A 19064-nucleotide genomic window follows, 5' to 3' on the forward strand; every position below is an offset into this window, starting at 1 on the left:
TAACTCTGTTGTCCTTAAATCACATTTTAACTAATTTGGCAGTATGCTAAGGGTCATGGTCTGTTTGGAAGACCCATTTGTGGCCAAGTTTCCTGGCTGATGTCTTGAGAAGTTGCTTCAGTATGTCTGCATAATGTTTTTTCTTCATGATGCCATCTATGCTGTGAAGTGGACCAGTCCCTCCTGCAACAAAACAGCCCCACATGCTGCTGCCCCCATTCTGGCTTGTTGATTTCCCCATGTTGTCACACAAGGGAGCAGTGTGTTTGAGGTTTTCCTTAAATACTATTCTACAGTTGTGCCTCCAATTAACTTGAATGCCAATAAGCCAATAAGAAACCTTGACGCCATCATATGAGCTTTTTCAGAGGGATAATAATCTTATTGGATGTAAACTTGACTTTCAAGAAAAGTCGTACCAATTTCTCATAAAATATCTCTCTCATTATTCTGCTATTAAGCATAACAGAAACAAACACGTGATAATCCTAACTTACCTAAAAGAGAAAAAGTTTAGTCACATCTGACTTTTTTTAAATGGTTATGTGCCTTTTTATACAGTGTATGTAAACTTCTGGTTTCAACTCTAACAAACTAACATGTTAACAAATGAGGCATTGTTGTAACAATGTTGCAACAATGTTTTTTATTAATATGGTGAATGATGTTATTTTAAAACTAAATGAAAATGAAAAATGTGCTTATTTAAACACACACTTACAGTAGCCACAAGAAGTATGGCAACAATTACTGTTGTCAAAGGACAAGCCAAGGATGTTTACTGTAACTCTAGAACTGTAAAATAGGAAAGCATACAGAAGACGTTACATAAGAACCAGTTCATAATCAGAAGAAATATGATAAGAAAGCGATGCAATCATTGTGCTGCCACGAGAAACTAATCCGCTCATAGAAATGTGAAACCTTATCACATTTCACAGAGAGAGAGAGGAGGATTCTGGGATAGCTTCAAAAGTCCCATCTGTCACATCACAACCCAAATAGAAAGTTTTTCTGCTCTTATCTGCTGATCTGCATTGTAAATGAGTGCTGATGAATAATGAAGAGGTGTGTGTGTGTGTCTGTCAGAGATTAAAGCTTATTAAGACACATCTCCAGCTGTCAGAGTCTCTCATGATCCAAACCACAAACCTGTGCAGAATCTTCCAGCTCAACACTAATGAGACCACACTTCAGTCTGATAGAATCCGAATTCATATATATCATGTATAATTCCATATGTTTATATACAGTATACTGAATATAATTTACTGCAGTTAACATTTTGTAATTATTCCATTAGAAATAATTACTGAATAGTAAGTTATTTGTTTATATATATATATATATATATATATATATATATATATATATATATATATATATATATATATATATATATATATGTGTGTGTGTGTGTGTGTGTGTGTGTGTGTGTGTGTGTGTGTGTGTGTGTGTGTGTRTATATATATATATATATATATATATATATATATATATACAGTTAAAGTGGAAATGATTAGCTCTCCTGTGAAATTGTTATTCTTTTAAAACGATTTCCCAAGTAAGCTGTAATGGAGAGAATTTTTGTTCAACACATTTTTTAAACATGACACTTATAACATTTTTCTTTTGTCTTTATCTTGATGACAGTACATAATGTTTTGCAAGATACTAGTATACGTGCTATTTAAAGGCTTAACTAGATTAATTAGGTTAACTGAGCAGATTTATTTGATAAATCATTGAATAAAATCGTAAATTAAAAAAAATATATTTCTCAAGGGGGCTAATAATATTGACCTTAAAAAATATTTAAAAAAATATTTTTATTTTAGTTGAAAGAAAAGTCAAATAAATAAGACTTTCTTCAGAAGAAAATAAATATATAAAAGATATAAATAATGTGAAAACATCATAGTTCTGTTTGTTTACAGTAGATAAAACTTCACAACATTTAACAGTAGATACCGATAAAGTCAGAATTTTTAGTTCCCCTTTGATTTTTCTTTTTTTTTTTTTTTTCTTTTTTAAATATTTCCCAAACAATGTTTAACAGAGCAAGGACATTTTCCCAGTATGTCTGATAGAGTTTTTTCTTCTGGAGACAGTCTTATTTGTTTTATTTCGGCTAGAATAAAAGCAAAAATTTTTAAAAACCATTTACAGACAAAATTATTAGCCCCTTTAAGCTAGATATTTTTTCAATAGTCTACAGAACAAACCATCGTTATACAATAACTTGCCTAATTTCCCTAACCTGCCTAGTTATCCTAATTAACCTAGTTAAGCCTTTAAATGTCGCTTTAAGCTGTGTAGAAGTGTCTTGAAAAATATCTAGTCAAATATTATTTACTGTCATCATGACAAAGATAAAATAAGCAGTTATTAGAAATGAGTTATTAAAACTACTAGGATTAACAATGTGTTGAAAAAAATCCTCTCTCTGTTAAACAGAAATTGGGGAGAAAAAATAAACAGGGGGCTAATAATTTAGGGGGGCTAATAATTCTGACTTCAACTGTAGAATAACCCTGATATTTAATTGCAATTATTAAAAACATTATTTTTTGGCTAATTGTTATTTTTTTTGTAAAAAATCAAATAAAAAAATAAATTAAAATTAAAATTTTTTAAAGGAAAGTAAATTTTCTAAATAGCAATATTGTACTTTTCTACAAGAAGAAATAGAATTAAACTAATACATACAGTAAATGTTACCAAACACACACCAGTAAAACTATTTAGACAATTTCCAAGTGGTCTCCTTTTTCATTGTGGTATATACTTTAAATATTAGTTACTATATTTAAAATGACTTATTTACTTATACTTAAGTTAAACAATTTTCAGTTAAACTAATTCAGGTACAGTGCTCGGCATATATAAGTACACCCCTCACATATCAATCTTTTAAATTATTATTTTTAATAGAACGCTATACAATATTATATTTGTACAAATACATTCGATTAGTCAGTACTGAAGCCAAATCTGGAACCTATCTAGCAAAATTACTTAGGATAACGGTCCAATAACTAGTACACCCAAATGTATATGTTATAGAAAAATATTAAACACAAAATTAAAAAGAGCAAAATTCAAGAGAAGCACAAAATGGAAAAAAAAAGTTTATAAGTTTTTTTATTTATTTATTTTTATTTTATTATTTTTCGATTTCTAAGGTTTGGTGAATAAAATATCATTTTAATAAATATATCTTTTTAATAAATCTGTTTTGTTTAAATGCACCAAAATACATTGCCTAAATTCACTGAGAAATGGATAATGGGGTGTACTTAATAATGCGGAGCACTGTATACCCGAAGTCAAAGCAACTTTAAAACTGGTCGAGAACGCCTAAAGATCCACACTGCCCTCTTGTGTTTGTCAGATTCCCTTTGCAGTTCACTTTGAATAAATTGAGAGGAACTGTGAGCCTGAAGGAACGTCACACATGCTTTAACAACAGTCTGCAGGGTGTAATTTGACAGTTTTTAGATGATATTGCTCATCCCTGGGGTGCAAATTATCAGTTGACTGTCCTGCAGAATTGTCAAATTTGTGGATATTGTTTGCTTCCCACATTAGTGTCAGTATGCATGAGCACAAAGAAGGAAGTCTTTTCACATCAAATTACAGAATCTAAATAACATTAAAAATAAAAATATATATATTTAAAGTGTTTATGGCTATTTGCATTATTATGCTGTTATATAATTATATAATCAGTGGTATAAAATGATCTCAAAATGACAATAATATCACTTATTGCAACATTTTCTGTGACAATATATTGCACAACAAAACAATCCTTATTTTGACAGTCCTACTGGAGTCTTTGTTGAAGAGATGTACTAATGAGTTATGTACTAATATAATAAAATATAATATATACCTACATACATATATATATATATAGAGAGAGAGAGAGAGAGAGAGAGAGAGAGAGAGAGAGAGAGAGAGTTAGATAAATATTCGGTTATATAAAAATATATACTGTTGAAGTCAGAGTTATTAGCTCCCCTTTGATTTTTTTTCTTTTAAATATTTCCCAAACAATGTTTAACAGAGCAAGGACATTTCTACAGTATGTCTGTTAATATTTTTTTTTTTCTGGAGAAAGTCTTATTTGTTTTATTTCAGCTAGAATAAAATACTTTTTAATTTTTTAAAAAACATTTTAAGGACACAATTTTCAGCCCCTTTAAGCTATATTTTTTTTCGATAGTCTACTGAACAAGCCATCGTTATACAATAACTTGCCTAATTACCCTAACCTGCCTAGTTAAACTAATTAACCTAGTTAAGCCTTTAAATGTCACTTTAAGCTGTATAGAAGTGTCTTGAAAAATTATCTAGAAAAATATTAATTACTGTCATCATGGCAAAAATAAAATAAATCAGTTATTAGAAATTAGTTATTAAAACTATTGTTTAGAAATGTGCTGAAAAATCTGCTCTCAGTTAAACATAAATTGGGGAAAAAAATAAACAGGGGGGTAATAATTTAGGGGCGCTAATAATTCTGACTTTAACTGTATATATATATACATATATATATATATATATATATTTTTTTTTTTATTATTATTATTTTTGAATATATTTAGTATAGGTGACACGATAGTGGCAAGAAGGTCGCTGGTTCGAGCCTCGGGTGGGTTAGTTGGCGTTTATGTGTGGAGGTTGCATATTCTCCCCGCATTCACGTGGGTTTCCTCCAGCTGCTCTGGTTTCCCCCACAGTTCAAAGACATGTGGTACAGGTGAATTGGGTAGGCTAAATTGTCCGTAGTGTATGAGTGTGAATGAGTGTTTCTGGATGTTTCCCAGAGATGGGTTGCAGCTGAAAGGGCATCCGCTGTGTAAAAAAAATATGCTGGATAAATTGGCAGGTCATTCCGCTGTGGCGACCCCGGAAAAGAAAATGAATGAATGTAAAATTAGTATAAACATAATAACGGATCGAGGGGCCAGGTCAGAGCGCTCTGCATTGGTTTGGGAAATTCCAAATTGAACCAAAACAAACAATTACAATTGGCTTAAGATTGGCAATAAAAATTCAGCACAGTGCAACCTGAAAAAATATAATAATAATAAAATAAACATATTACTGTATGCAGCAATGTTTATTTGTTTTATAAATACTGAATATAAGTTACTTATGATAGTCACACAAATACCATTATTGTCATGATTTACTCATCCTTCACTTGTTTCAAACCTTTATGTATTTATTTCTTCTTTTAAAAGAAGATCATTTGAAAAAAGTTGAAAACCTGTAACCATTGACTTCCATAGTAGATATTTTTCCTATTATGGAAGTCAATGGTTACAGGTTTTCAGCTTTCTTCAAAATATCTTCTTTTTTTCAGTTTAATTCAAGTTTATTTATACAGCACCTTTACAATGTAAATTGTGTCAAAGCTGCCTAACATAGAAGTTCATGTAAAGTCCAGATTTCAGATTAGTTTAGTTCAGTGTGGTTTAAATTTCATATTTAGCGTTCAATGCAAGAAAGAAACTCATAAAAATGTGTAACCACTTAGTTACACTACACAGTGAATGCATTTTTGTTTTTGGCTGAACTGTCCCTTTAATATTATTCTAGTAGCAATGTTAGGTTATTTGATTAGGTTTTATTTGAATAATATTAATAGGATTTATTGTTGTTTGGGTGAACTATCCCTTTAATATTATTCAAATAGCAACGGCATGTTATTAGATTTGCATTTACTGTAGAAGCTAGCAGCTATGAAGCCAGCGTGAGACATTAAACATCTCTTCATCCTTGAGTTCTGGCTTGCATCCATACCTCCTTCCCTACAGAGGGGTGAAGTGTAACTGTTGTTTGTGCATTCCTCTGTTTCTCTGCTGAACATGGCATCTCTGCCCCTGCCAGCCTAATAACTGATAATGTGAAAGGGATTGAGCAATAAGTGAGCTGTACTGGTTTTTAGGAGCTCTGGCAGTGTGCATGGAAAACCTTCACCTCTGTCTGACACTGCAGAGCGGCCTGAGCCAAGACAAATAACTGCTCTGTCGTGTCATTGGCCACGGCACAAGAGAAGGGATGCGATTGGCTAGTTTGTCATCACAGGTCTTAATAAGCTTTCTGACTGGAGGAAAAGATGACTGTATCACAGGTTACAAACAGACAACGAGCAGCATTTTATTAGCAGTGTTACTGTGCTGCTGTGGTATTCTGACCTCTAATGAAGGAGCTGTGCTCAGTATCAACTTTCTTTTAACAGTCAGGAGGAGGTTTATGTTCACCGACTTTTATTTAATGTAATTGAAACCCCCTGGCGACACGATGGCTCAGTGGTTAGCAAGGTTGTTGGGTCTCCCCATGAGTTTGCAGTTTTCCCTGTGTTTGCGTGGGTTTCCCCCATGGTCCAAATATGTGTGGTATAGGTGAATTGAATAAGCTGAATTGGCCCACCCAAAAATGTATCAGGATCTTCAACATATTTATCTAAATAATCACATGTGGCATTCATACAGAGGAGGATTGGGGCAAAACTATAATAATAAAAGAAACCACTATTATTATTATTATTATTACTTAGTAACCATTAAAAATTAATAACCATAATTTTTTTTTTCCATAATAAGGACTTCAGTCTATAATTTAATGATTTTATTCTACAAATTTAGCAAAATGTTGAGCTTTAGGCCTTTTGTATTTTCAGTTTTGGAGTTTCTTTAAGTTCAAATATACCTGAATTACATTCACTTTGAACAATTTAACTTAAGGATACATAAATAAGTAATTTTAAATACGGTAATTAACATTAAAACTATATTGCACAATGAAAAATAGACCACTTGGGAATTTTCCATTTATTTTTACAGGCGTGTGTTTAGTAACATTTAGTTTCATTAATCTTAAATCATATAATGGACTTTAATCTGAAGATGGTTTTATTTTTAAATACTAATTTATGATTTGCCTTTTTTCTCTCCTGTACATTCATTAATTCCCACTTTCACAAAAAATTGTGTACCTCCAAATAAAAAAACATCAAGGAATTTCATGTTTTTTTTTTTTACACTTTCTCAATTAGTACAAAAATAAATGATGCTTTTTAATTTTATTTATTTTGTTTTGATAATGAGATTAAAATCTTAAATTTATTATCAAACTGAAATTAAAATAAAGAGTGATTACACACGATCAAGAGACAGGCATAGCCATGAGACAATAACTGTTTTTAAGGTATACCGCGTTTTGGAAAAGTCAAAGTTGTAAAACTGCCAACATTTTCTGTAAAACCGTTCCTAAGGTACGTGTAAGATTCTAAGGTACTTTTTTTTTAAAATCTGTGTTTTTGAAACTAATGAAGACAGCAGAAGTCTGAAATATTTAGCCTGACATGTTTACTGCTCCAAAATATTTGAAATCTTTCTAAAAAAAAAAATTTTAGTTTTTTTTTTTTTTTTTACTCAGACATGTAAAAAGAACTTTTTTAGAGCAGTTATCATACTAATGTGAAACTGTGATTTTTTTTTTTTTTAGAACAGGAAAAATACGCTCAGGTTTGTGCTTATTCTCGCAATGAGTTATGGGTGTGTTTTAAGCATAACATGCATTAAACCAGAGTATCATCTCTCATTCCCTTTAAGAGTCAGTTGCATCTTGTCATGGCGCATTTGCTATTTACATGGCAGAGTTTCTAAGTGTCAAAATTGAAAGCTTCACTAGTGAGAAAACAGTTAAACAGACCATCTGCAGCGCGAGGATAAAGAACGAGCCTCCTCCATTCGGCCTCTTTACTTTTACTCTTTACTTTCATAGATAAGGAAACAGTGTTGTATGCACTCCACTGAAGACATCCATAAGCCTACATATTTAATTTAGTTTGTTAAGCACAAAGATTTGTTTCAAAACTATTTCTAAATTTAGTTCTAATTTTAATAAATAATCCAAATAACGATAATGGTCTGAAAATAGCAACAAATCGTGACTTACACATCTTGTGCCTTAATGCACTGGGTGTATGATAGGGACCTTAATGTTTTTTAATGAACAATCAATCTGTCCCACTAGAAAGTAAAGGGAATCATTTCTGTGGGTTTTTCTGTTTTGTGAAATGCAGATACGAGGCAGAAAATGCCTTTTTCTCCAATCTGAACCTGTCTGACTTTAACATCATCGACACTCTTGGAGTTGGAGGATTTGGACGTGTGGAACTGGTAACATTTTATTTTCAGTGCAATACTTCTTCATCATGTAAATTGCATTAAATACTTTGATTTTATTGTGACTCTAAAATCTTAAACTATTCAATAAGTTTAATCTTTTGTTGTCAGGTTCAGCTGAAGAGTGATGAAATGAAGACGTTTGCGATGAAGATCCTGAAGAAGCGTCACATTGTGGACACGAGACAGCAGGAGCACATCCGCTCCGAGAAGCTCATCATGCAGGAGGCACATTCAGATTTTATAGTCAGGTGGCGTAAACTACACTCTTTATTTTCACAGCATTTATAGACAGTACTACTACAGTTTGAATTACGTTTTTTATTTCATTTTGTTAATATGCAATTTACTAATTTAGTTATTTTTAAAAGTTTTTGATTTTAAAATTCTCTATTTTAATTTTAATTTTTCTAGTTTGTATAAATACAGTGCTAAATATTTCCTCTAGATAAAACAATTTTCTCATTAATTTCCATTATATTTTGTAGAACCAAATATCTAATTCATCAAGTTTCATACCATTCCACTGAAGTAAATCATTCTTTATTCAAATATTTTGATTAACACTTTACATTAAACTATGATTAATAAATGCTTTACAAGTATGGTTCATAATTAGTTAGTAAATGCATGAACTTATAAAACCTTATTGTGAAAGTGTGAACAATATTTTGTAAATAATAAAAATACAAACGGGTGACACGGTGGTTCAGTGGTTATCACTGTTGCCTCACAGCAAGGTCGCTGGGTCGAGTTCCAGCTGGGTCAGTTGGCATTTCTGTGTGGAGTTTGCATGTTCTCTCCATGTTGGCAAAGACATGAGGTATAGGTGAATTAGATTAACTAAATTGGCTGTAGTGTTTGTGTGTGTGTGAATGTGAGAGTGTATCGATTTTTCGTAGTACTGGGTTTTGGGCTGGAAGGTCTGCTGCATGAAACAAATGCAGGAAAAGTTGGCAGTTCATTCCGCTGTGGCAGCCCTTGATAAATAAGGGACTAAGCTAAAGGAGGATGAATGAATGGATGAATGAATGAATGAAAAATACAAATGTTAGTTGTTAGCTAAATATTAGATTATCAATGTTAGTTCAGGTCCTTCAAATAATATTTACAGAAATAACGAAATTATAAATAATAATGGGCAAAGCAGTGGCGCAGTAGGTAGTGCTGTTGCCTCACAGCAGGAAGGTTGCTGGTTCGAGCCTCGGCTCAGTTGACGTTTCTGTGTGGAGTTTGCATGTTCTCCCTGCATTCGTGTGGGTTTCCTCCGGGTGCTCCAGTTTCCCCCATAGTCCAATGACATGCGGTACAGATGAATTGGGTAGGCTAGATTGTCCGTAGTGTATGAGTGTGTGAATGTGTGTGTGGATGTTTCCCAGAGATGGGTTGCGGCTGGAAGGGCATACGCTGGGTAAAAACTTGCTCGATAAGTTGGCGGTTCATTCGGCTGTGGCAACCCCGGATTAATAAAGGGACTAAGTCGACAAGAAAGTGAATGAATGAATGAATAAATAATGATCACAAAAATCTGTTAAAATGAACAATAACTTAAAAGGCTACAAACAAAAAATATTAACATAACATGGAATGGAATTGTATAATTAAGTGTTACTTTTGTTATAAGAAGTTTTAATAATTCTTAAAGAAGAAGAAGAAAAAGAAAACTAACATTGACTTGCTCATATCAAGTAATGAAACAGAATTAATTTTAGGATTAACAATTTATTAACATTTTAGAATTCATGAAGAACTCATTTTGTTATTTGATCAATGTTTCATTGTCTTTAGATTAACATAGACCAACAAACAGCAAAGGAGGAGCAACAGACATTTCCACAAATTTTCAATCTGAAAGAAGAGAGGGAGAAAATCTTTATATGGTCATTCCTTTGTATAGTCTAAAATGTTGGAAGAAAAACATTGCCATGCATCAATGGTACTAGATTTAGCCCTATTAATTAATGAAGAACTAGTCAAAGGGGACCTTTTTTGCCCCTTTTTACAAGATGTAAAATAAGTCTCTGATGTCCCTAAAGTGTGTATCTGACGTTTCATCTCAAACTACCCAACAAATAATGTTTTATAGCTCTTTGAAATTGACCCTTTTAGGCTTTGATCCTTATTGTGCCATTTTGGTGACTGTCGCTTTAAATTCAAATGAGATTGTCTTTTAAAAATAGGTTAGAGCTTCAAATGTCTATTATGATAGCAGCAGAGTCAAAATGGTTGCTTCTCACTTAGGGCTGTCTATGCTTATGAGGGAGAGATTGTCACTAATGGACAGGGCTTTCCCACTTTGATGACACATATATCAAAGTGCCAATGTCAATCAAAGTGTTTCTGCAGACTGTTTTTATCAAGTGTGAAGCTTTTGCTTTGGCATCGGAAAACTTGATTCAAACTGTGTTTCTTTTGTTCATTCTAGACTCTACCGCACATTTAAGGACAGTAAATACCTCTATATGCTGATGGAGGCCTGTTTAGGTGGAGAACTATGGACAATCCTGAGAGACCGGTGAGGATTATATACGTTTTTTTTATTATTTTTGTTTTCTCATACACTTGATATTTCCGCAACATAACATATGTGTGTTTCCTAATAAAGGGGAAACTTTGACGATTCAACAACGCGATTTTACACAGCGTGTGTGGTGGAGGCCTTCGCTTATCTACATTCCAAAGGCATCATATACAGAGACCTCAAACCAGAGAACCTGATACTGGACCACAGAGGATACGCCAAGCTGGTGAGGACAGAACAACCCAAAACATCCAATACTGACACACACTCAGGACAGTGGAAAGACAAAAATAACCCAGAACACTGTGCTTCTCTGATGCTTCTTAATATAGTTTGAGACTGAAGATACATTTTAAGGAGTATGAATGTGAATGTATTATAAAATATTAAAATATCAGGGTCTTTTATGAAAATTGAAGAATATTTTTAGAAGAAAAATAGGAGATATGTGCAGTTTTTTGTTAATTAAGTTGACAGGAAAGCATGTGGAGCAGAAAGATGGGAAAGATCGGCATAAAAACTACAAGGCGGGAATCAAACACAGGTTGCCTTGAGCACCAAAGTGCATGTGATGATGCACTAACCACTACATTACTGGCACTGACAGAGCTTCTTAGAGACTTCTAGATGATCATATGGAAAGGTGGCAGAAGGTAGATTTTTCCGATGAATCATCTGTTGAACTGCATCCCAATCATCACTGCAGAAGACCTTTTGGAACCCGCATGGACCCAAGATTCTTACAGAAATCAGTCAAGTTTGGTGAAGGAAAAACCATGGTTTGGGGATACATTCAGTATGGGGGGTGTGCGAGAGATCTGCAGAAGGGATGGCAACATCAACAGCCTGCGGTATCAAGACAAGTGTGCTGCCCATTACATTACAAACCACAGGAGAGGGCAAATTCTTCAGCAGGATAGAGCTCCTCATAGCTCAGCCTCCACATCAAAGTTTCTGAAAGCAAAGAAGGTCACGGTGCTTTAGGATTGGCCAGCCCAGTCACCAGACATGAACATTATTGAGCATGTCTGGGGTAAGATGAAAGAGGAGGCATTAAAAATGAATTCAAACAATCTTGATGAACTCTGGGAGTCCTGCAAGAACGCTTTCTTTGCCATTCCAGATGACTTTATTAATAAGTTATTTGAGTTACTGTAGAAGCTCATGGGAGTCATACAATTTTAATTCTTCTTCCACTGTACCATGACTTTATATTCTACACTGTACATTATTTCTGTTTATTGACAAGACTTTAGTCTAAGCAAAGTCAGACCTTCCTGTCCTAATTGAATAATTAAAAATCAAGGCATGATCATATTTTCTTTTGGTAAAATAAGTGTAATCTAGAGGCCTTTGTCTTTCATATAAGCCACTTCTGATACCAAATGATGCACTAGAAGTCAAGTTATTATTTGTTGTTTGTAAAACTTGGACAGGCGACAAGACTTTTGTCAGGTAGTGTATGTGTGAATGTAAACCAAAAGTCTGCTTTCATGACTAGGGAAACTTCATGCTTTTCTATTTAAACATTCACCCAAAAATGAGAATATATTTATTGTTTCAAAGTGATATGATTTTCTTCTGTGGAATAAAAAAAAAGATTAGAGAAATATCACCTTTCTTTTTTCTTTGTTTTGTAAAAAAATAAAACTAATTTTTGTAAAATGGGATTGTATAAAACAGGTTAGTAGCATGGGATTGGAACCGTGGTGTGCACGACCACTTTAAAGAATCACTGTCTGCTCACTCAACTATCACAATCTTAAATCTTTTAAAGGTGGATTTTGGCTTTGCTAAAAAGATCGGCTTTGGGAAGAAGACATGGACATTCTGTGGTACTCCAGAGTATGTGGCTCCAGAGATCATCCTGAATAAAGGACACGACATCTCTGCGGATTACTGGTCTCTCGGTATCCTCATGTATGAGCTGTTGACCGGCAGGTGAAACACAGCACTTCACAGATTATAACACTTACTCAATATTACTAAAGAATAAACAATACCTCTGTTTTCCCCTCAGTCCTCCTTTTTCAGGACCAGATCCAATGAAAACATACAACATCATCCTTAGAGGCATCGATATGATTGAATTCCCCAAGAAAATAACCAAAAATGCTGCCAATCTCATCAAAAAGCTATGCAGGTAAATCAGCTGTGCTGTAGAAACACATTTCTGTCTGTCAGCAGCGATTGCCAATGCAGATTTGTGCTTTATTTCTTCTTCTTCCCAGAGACACTCCTTCTGAAAGATTAGGAAACTTGAAAAACGGTGTCAAAGACATCCAAAAGCACAAGTGAGCCTGATATTCACTTTAGTCATACAGATATCAGTTCATTATTCATGCTCCTGTTTTAATCCTGTGTAATGAACGTGTCTGCAGATGGTTTGAAGGGTTTAACTGGGACGGACTGAGGAAGGGGACGCTGATGCCCCCCATCATCCCTAATGTAAGTGCTCTGTAAACTGTAGACTAACCAGATCAATCATCAGACTTTTAATTGCATTTATACAAACAAACAAACAAACAAACAACCGATCTAGATAGCCATTTTGATTGTGCAAGCTTTAGGAGTGTTAATGGATTAGAAGTGTGCTTCACACAGGTGAGTGGGCTTGACAAACCACCTTTAGAAACACTCTTCTCTCTTTATATCCCCCCTCAAAACTCTAGCACTTAATTCTCTGAGCACTAACAGTTGCTTTGTATAGCTAGAACTTCCTGTGTGCATTGCCTCTTCTTGTTGAAACTGAGTGACTCAGTCATAAGTAGGCCCACACGGAAACTGCGCGCGGAGAATTCCGCAGATTTTTAGCCCATCGTTGATTTTGTTTATTTACTTGTGTAAATGTGTGTAAATGTATATTTATTCAGTTTTTAAATTAATTTAGTAATATTATTGACTAATATGAAAATATTCAGATGATTTATGCACTATACATTTTTTTCACAACACATATTTTCTGTCTTTTAGTGGGTATATTATACGAGAGACTTGCTTTGTTTACCAAATAAAGTGGATCTAATTGGATTTGCATTGTAAACATTTGAAAAAAAGTTTAAAATGTATTATTTTTTATTTTATAAATTAAGTTTTTAGTTTTGATTCTCCAAAAATAATTACGCATAAATCTGCAGATTTTTAACAAAATTCTCTGCAGAAATAGCAAAAAATGCCTGCAGATTCTGTCCGGTATAATTCACCCACTAATTTCTGTCTTAATGTAATGAAGTATTCGCGGCCGCAAAATCACATGTGAGCTGTTTACTTCTGCAGGCCCCATTTACACTAGTGTGTTTTAGTTTTAAAACGGCGTTTTAGAATGAAAGCGATCCGCGTCCACACTTACGTTTTACCCAGCGTTTCTGAACTGCTCTCAGTACACACCAAAACGCTGAAAACGCACATCACGTGACCACACACACACTCTCGGGCAAGCGCTGCAGCACTTCTACCCAGATGAGAGCTCTGCTTGTCGGACTGCTCATCAAGCATCTCCCGCTGGATCTAATCTCGCTATATTTGCTAAACGTGATATTTCATTCATGTTGTTGTCTTTATCTAACGACATAGGCCTATTCCCTGACTTTGGTCATTGGAATCTATTACTTGTTCACAGGTAACGTGTTTTGGTTAAGCGCAAAGATAAGTTAATGATTAATCCAGGTAAATTGACTGATTGCTTGCCTTTATTTCCTACAATGTATAAACTTATTGTATGTTATACTTTTATAATGGCCATTATCGATGATTAAAACTGATATTCAGCAAAAGAGAGGGTGTGTTTCGTATTTTCACTGAAATTGAAAAGAGGCAGTAGTAGGCTCCGTTTTGTTATAAATATCCACACAGTGAAGATGACGCTCATATTATACAGCACGACGCCTCAACATTTCTGCTGTCTGTTAAGTTGCTGATATTAAAATCAAAATAGGCAGTTCCTTAAATCATGTTTACATTTTATTGTTGAGAAAGTGAAACAACGTAGCCAAGGTGATGTGAATGAAGTTATAAAGTACACTGTTCCCTTTGAAGATTTACCCGTGTCCTCGGTATGTTTTCCATATTAAACTGAGAAGGGGGAGACTGCAGCCTTGATCAAACTTGAGAAGTCTGAACTTACAAGAAGAGGATGCGAGACTGAACTGTGTGTGGGCTACTTAATATTGAGGAAAAGCCCCAATCAGATAGGCGAACGTCGGCAGCCCCGCCTCCGTTTTCAGATGTCAGAGCAGCAGCGTTTTAGAATGAAAACGGCCTCTCCAGCGTTTCCAAAACGCTCCATTTTCGGCGCTCGAGAACTCCGGCGTAGTGTGGATGGATGGCGTAACCGTAGCAAAACTTATGCGTTTTAAAACGAAAACGCATTAGTGTAAACGGGGCCTGAGAGGATGCGCGCGTGCCCGCAAATGATGTCTACTTTAGTGAACAGAACCTGCATAGGCTGTGAATAACAGGTAATGAAGAGATAAATAACGTTCAGTTTCTTGCACAGAGTGATAATTTGGGAGTTGCACCGGAAGTATGATTTGCATGTATGTTTTTTTTTTTTTTCCCTCAGAGTGACGGCAGTCATGACATGACCGGCACGCACCTCCTTTAAATGATCATATAACATTGTAAAGTTATGATTATGACAAGCATTTGATATGTTTTATCTTTCATAGCGAACGCAAAAGTGTGCATAAAAATAAATGTTTAACAGTGTCAGTATAACTACTCTGGCCTATATAATGCTGAATATAATGCGAGAGGGAATCTGATAATGACAAATCTCTCATTTTACCAGTGAAAAAATTATAATAATTCAACTTCAGAATTATCAATAGTTACATTCTGACCTAATCACTTTACTGTCAATGAAAAACCAGGACAAATTTTAAGCCTGTTCAAGTCCACCATTCAAAGTCTATACAAAATTGAGCATTTTACCAACAGTAGACCTACATTTACTATTAAAGGGCCATGAAACCCCCTCGTTTCAGCAGGGTGTTTTCACACCTCTACTTTGGAAAAAGTCAGAAAAGTGGGCGTGTCCAGCTCTGTTTAGGGGGAAGTGCCATTATTAAATGGTGGACTTTAACTGCAGTTTGGCTCTTTCATTTAGGGAATTCATTCATGCCCCTCGCGACAAACGAGATATTTGATTCGAGGAACTGCTCTAAGCGTGTATTTTTTATGCAATGTTTGATACCGCACGGCGAATGAGAGAAAAAAACCCTCAGCATTTTCCGGAAACTTAGATGCACACAGCAGGTATCGTCAGAAAGCCGTGTGTGTTATTCCGGTCACAAAATGCGGTGAAAATCCTACACGAGGTTAAAGTTTGGTTGTGGTCCTAACATGTTTACACTCGGTGCAATAGTTAACTTAGTTCGATACGATCAAACTGAATAAACAAAGAGCGTTGGTCGCTCACTTACCAAATCTGTAGAGACAGGACAATCACCAGCAACTAGAGCCGCGTCTTTATTAAGAGGAGACTACAAGCGAATCCGATCTCAGCGTTTGCAGATGAGTACAGCTCTCAGGTAAACAATAATCCTCCTTAGACACGTAAGTTATTGTTGTCGAGCGTCGCATACACTGTTAATCCACACGTGATCCAGCTGAGCTCTCACAGAGAGAAAATGAAAACGAAACATAACGGCAGCAAACTATTAAAGCAACACTTCACGCTTGTTTTGCCAACACAACGTGGCGTCTATGTCGTGTAAACACAGTAATGAATATTAATGAAGTTGCACAATAGAGCGCGCTGATTGGTTTGAACCAAGCCTTACTCATGCATTAATGCATCACACTGTAAGACGTAATAAGACTCACTCTGGCACAGACGTCCAGTCTGCACGCTGGAATACAACGCTATTATGTCATGGCCGTGACGCAGCTTCAAAAATTCGTTTCAAACAGGAAGTACGAATTTACTTGAAATAACGCAAAAACTACCAATTTACACTTTTTAGTGAAATATAGGTGTCCTAATAGTGTTTTTAGCAGTGTGGGACACATATACGACTGTCAACAGCTCAATAAATGTGTTTTGGTGTTTCGTGACCCTTTAATATTGTTGTTTTTATGTTTGGGAAATAGCAATAATAATAGCCCGCTCATATTAACCTTTATTTTACAGCTACAGAATCATGAGAAAATCGTGATTTTATTTTTTGTGCACATTCAGGTAACCTCATCCACAGACACCAGTAACTTCGACAGCTTTCCAGAGGACAACGAAGACCCACCGCCTGATGATAACTCAGGCTGGGATATAGACTTCTAAAAACTCATGTGCACAAACACACAACGCTGCTCACGCCAGACTGGATAAACCAACATGCTGCACTACTGTATGGACTGCAGGAGAAATGTGGAAAAAGCAAAAGGTTTGAGTCTATCGTGACTGTGAAGGAGATCCAGACACACGAAAAACTATCAAGTGAGCATGTATGTGTGTGTGTTCACATCTGACCTATAATAACCACCTTTACTGTGAGATAACAGAGACGACAGTCCAATTACGGAAAAGGATGTGACCTCAATGACTTGTTCTTCTCCCTGATTGGCTGCGAACTCTTCATTCACCAATCCGTGTGCAGACTACTCTAAAGAAGACCAGGAGGCCAGACAGACCTGAATGTCGCTCTTCACGTAATACGGTTGTGGTCAAAATTAGTGGCACTCTTGGAAAATATGAGCAAAACTACCTGCATTTTTAAACTCTTTTTAGTAACAGAAATAGGTCCTTGAGCTAAAACCAATCAATCAAAATCTGTGCAACAAATCATTAGGAAATACATGTGTTTGGTAACACTTTACAATAGTTTAAACAATAGACACATAGTTCATTTATTTACTAACATGAACCAATAATGACCAATACATTTATAACAGTCTTTATTCATCTCTGTTACGGTTAGTTTATGAAAATAGAGTTGACATGTTAAGTGTTGGATTTTAATAATGCATTAGTAAATATTTAGCTCTGATTAATAAATGCTGTGCAAGTATTGTTCATTATGAGTTCATGATTCTAACATTAACTATATGTCCCATATTGTAAGGTGTGACCATGTTTTTCTCCAATACACAGTGAAAAAATTCATTGTTGGCAACCTTTTCAAGAGTTCACACTTAGCTGATTATTGATTATAATGCGTGTTTGGCATGCTATCCCGGAAGAGAGGCCTGAGCTCATAAGATCCTTGAGCCCGGGGCTCCCTCCCATTTGCAGGGCGAGAGGGGAGTTTGAGCTCAGGTAGGTTTTGATAACTTCCCCCTTTGTTAAAAGCTGATGCCAGATTAAAATGGCTATGTAGAGATATTATGCTGGCTAAGCGCTTAACTATATTGCTGATTTAGATTGATCAATTTACTTATAACACATTTTTGGATTGTGGGAGGAAACTGGAGAACCCGGGGGAAACCCACACGAGCACTGGAAGAACATTTAAACTGCACAGAAACGACAGCTGGCTTGTTAAGGATTTAAACCAGTGATGTTCTTGCTGTGAGGCAACAGTGTTGACCACTAGGCAACCGTGCCACCCTATAAACAGAAAGGTGGAGGATTCTTCAAGGTGAAGATAACTGTAGTAAGAAACCCTGGCTATTTATAGTGAGTTAGGAATCATTTGATTGGTGAATCATGCATTGGTTAACCAGCCATGTTCAATCATAATCACATGCTCCTCTCGAAATTAGTTTATGAATAAACTTTACTTATTTAATACTTTTTCTAAGCTTTCAATACATAAAGCTAATCTAAATCTTCTCATAATGCCTGGTGAGCTTGGGGGAAACCTGGAAAGGCACAAAAACATCCTCAATAAGTCTCCAGATCCTTCAGGTTCTCTGGTACATGGGCTGAGTTTCTTTCATCATCAGTTCATCCATTTATTTTATTTATATTATTTATTTATATTTCTACAGGGTTCAGGTCAGGACACTGGGATGGCCATAGTTAGAACCTAACTTTGACTCTCAGTGAAGCATTTATGATGACTGTTTGGATTATTGTCATTATGGAAGATGACCATAGACCATAAGATGTCTATCATAGGCAGTTAGGTATCTAAACAACATGTTCAGAAAAATAAGCCTGCAACAGTGTCCAAGATGATCATCTAGATCAGGGGTGTCAGACTCCGCAGCCCTGCACAGTTTTGTTCCAACCCTGCTCCAACTCACTTACCTGTAGGTTTCAAACAAGCCTAAAGGACTTAATTAGTTTGATGTGTTTAATTAGGGTTGGAACTTAAAGGAGCAGTAGGTGATTGTCTTCAGAAGCATTTTTTGTCGTGCTGGTTTAAAGTCTCTTCACAGTCCAATAGTAATGT

The 19064-nt window shown here is 35.2% G+C and overlaps 1 protein-coding gene across 3 annotated transcripts in view; it reads left to right on the forward strand.

The window, feature by feature from the left end:
- Positions 1-17861, forward strand: part of prkg1a (protein kinase cGMP-dependent 1a) — a 140784-nt gene extending 122923 nt beyond the window's left edge. For 2 of the 3 annotated variants that reach the window (XM_073919444.1, XM_005157058.6), the window contains 9 exons: positions 8105-8201; positions 8319-8458; positions 10633-10722; positions 10813-10954; positions 12506-12669; positions 12749-12871; positions 12960-13022; positions 13110-13176; positions 16910-17861. In XM_073919444.1, the coding sequence (XP_073775545.1) occupies positions 8105-8201; positions 8319-8458; positions 10633-10722; positions 10813-10954; positions 12506-12669; positions 12749-12871; positions 12960-13022; positions 13110-13176; positions 16910-17008 (985 nt within the window). In that variant the 3' untranslated portion in view covers positions 17009-17861. 3 annotated transcript variants of the gene reach the window in all.
- Positions 17862-19064: the final 1203 nt, after the last annotated feature.

The sequence above is a fragment of the Danio rerio genome, chromosome 13 (genome assembly GCF_049306965.1).
Source record: "Danio rerio strain Tuebingen ecotype United States chromosome 13, GRCz12tu, whole genome shotgun sequence".
NCBI classification, from domain to species: Eukaryota; Metazoa; Chordata; class Actinopteri; order Cypriniformes; family Danionidae; genus Danio; species Danio rerio.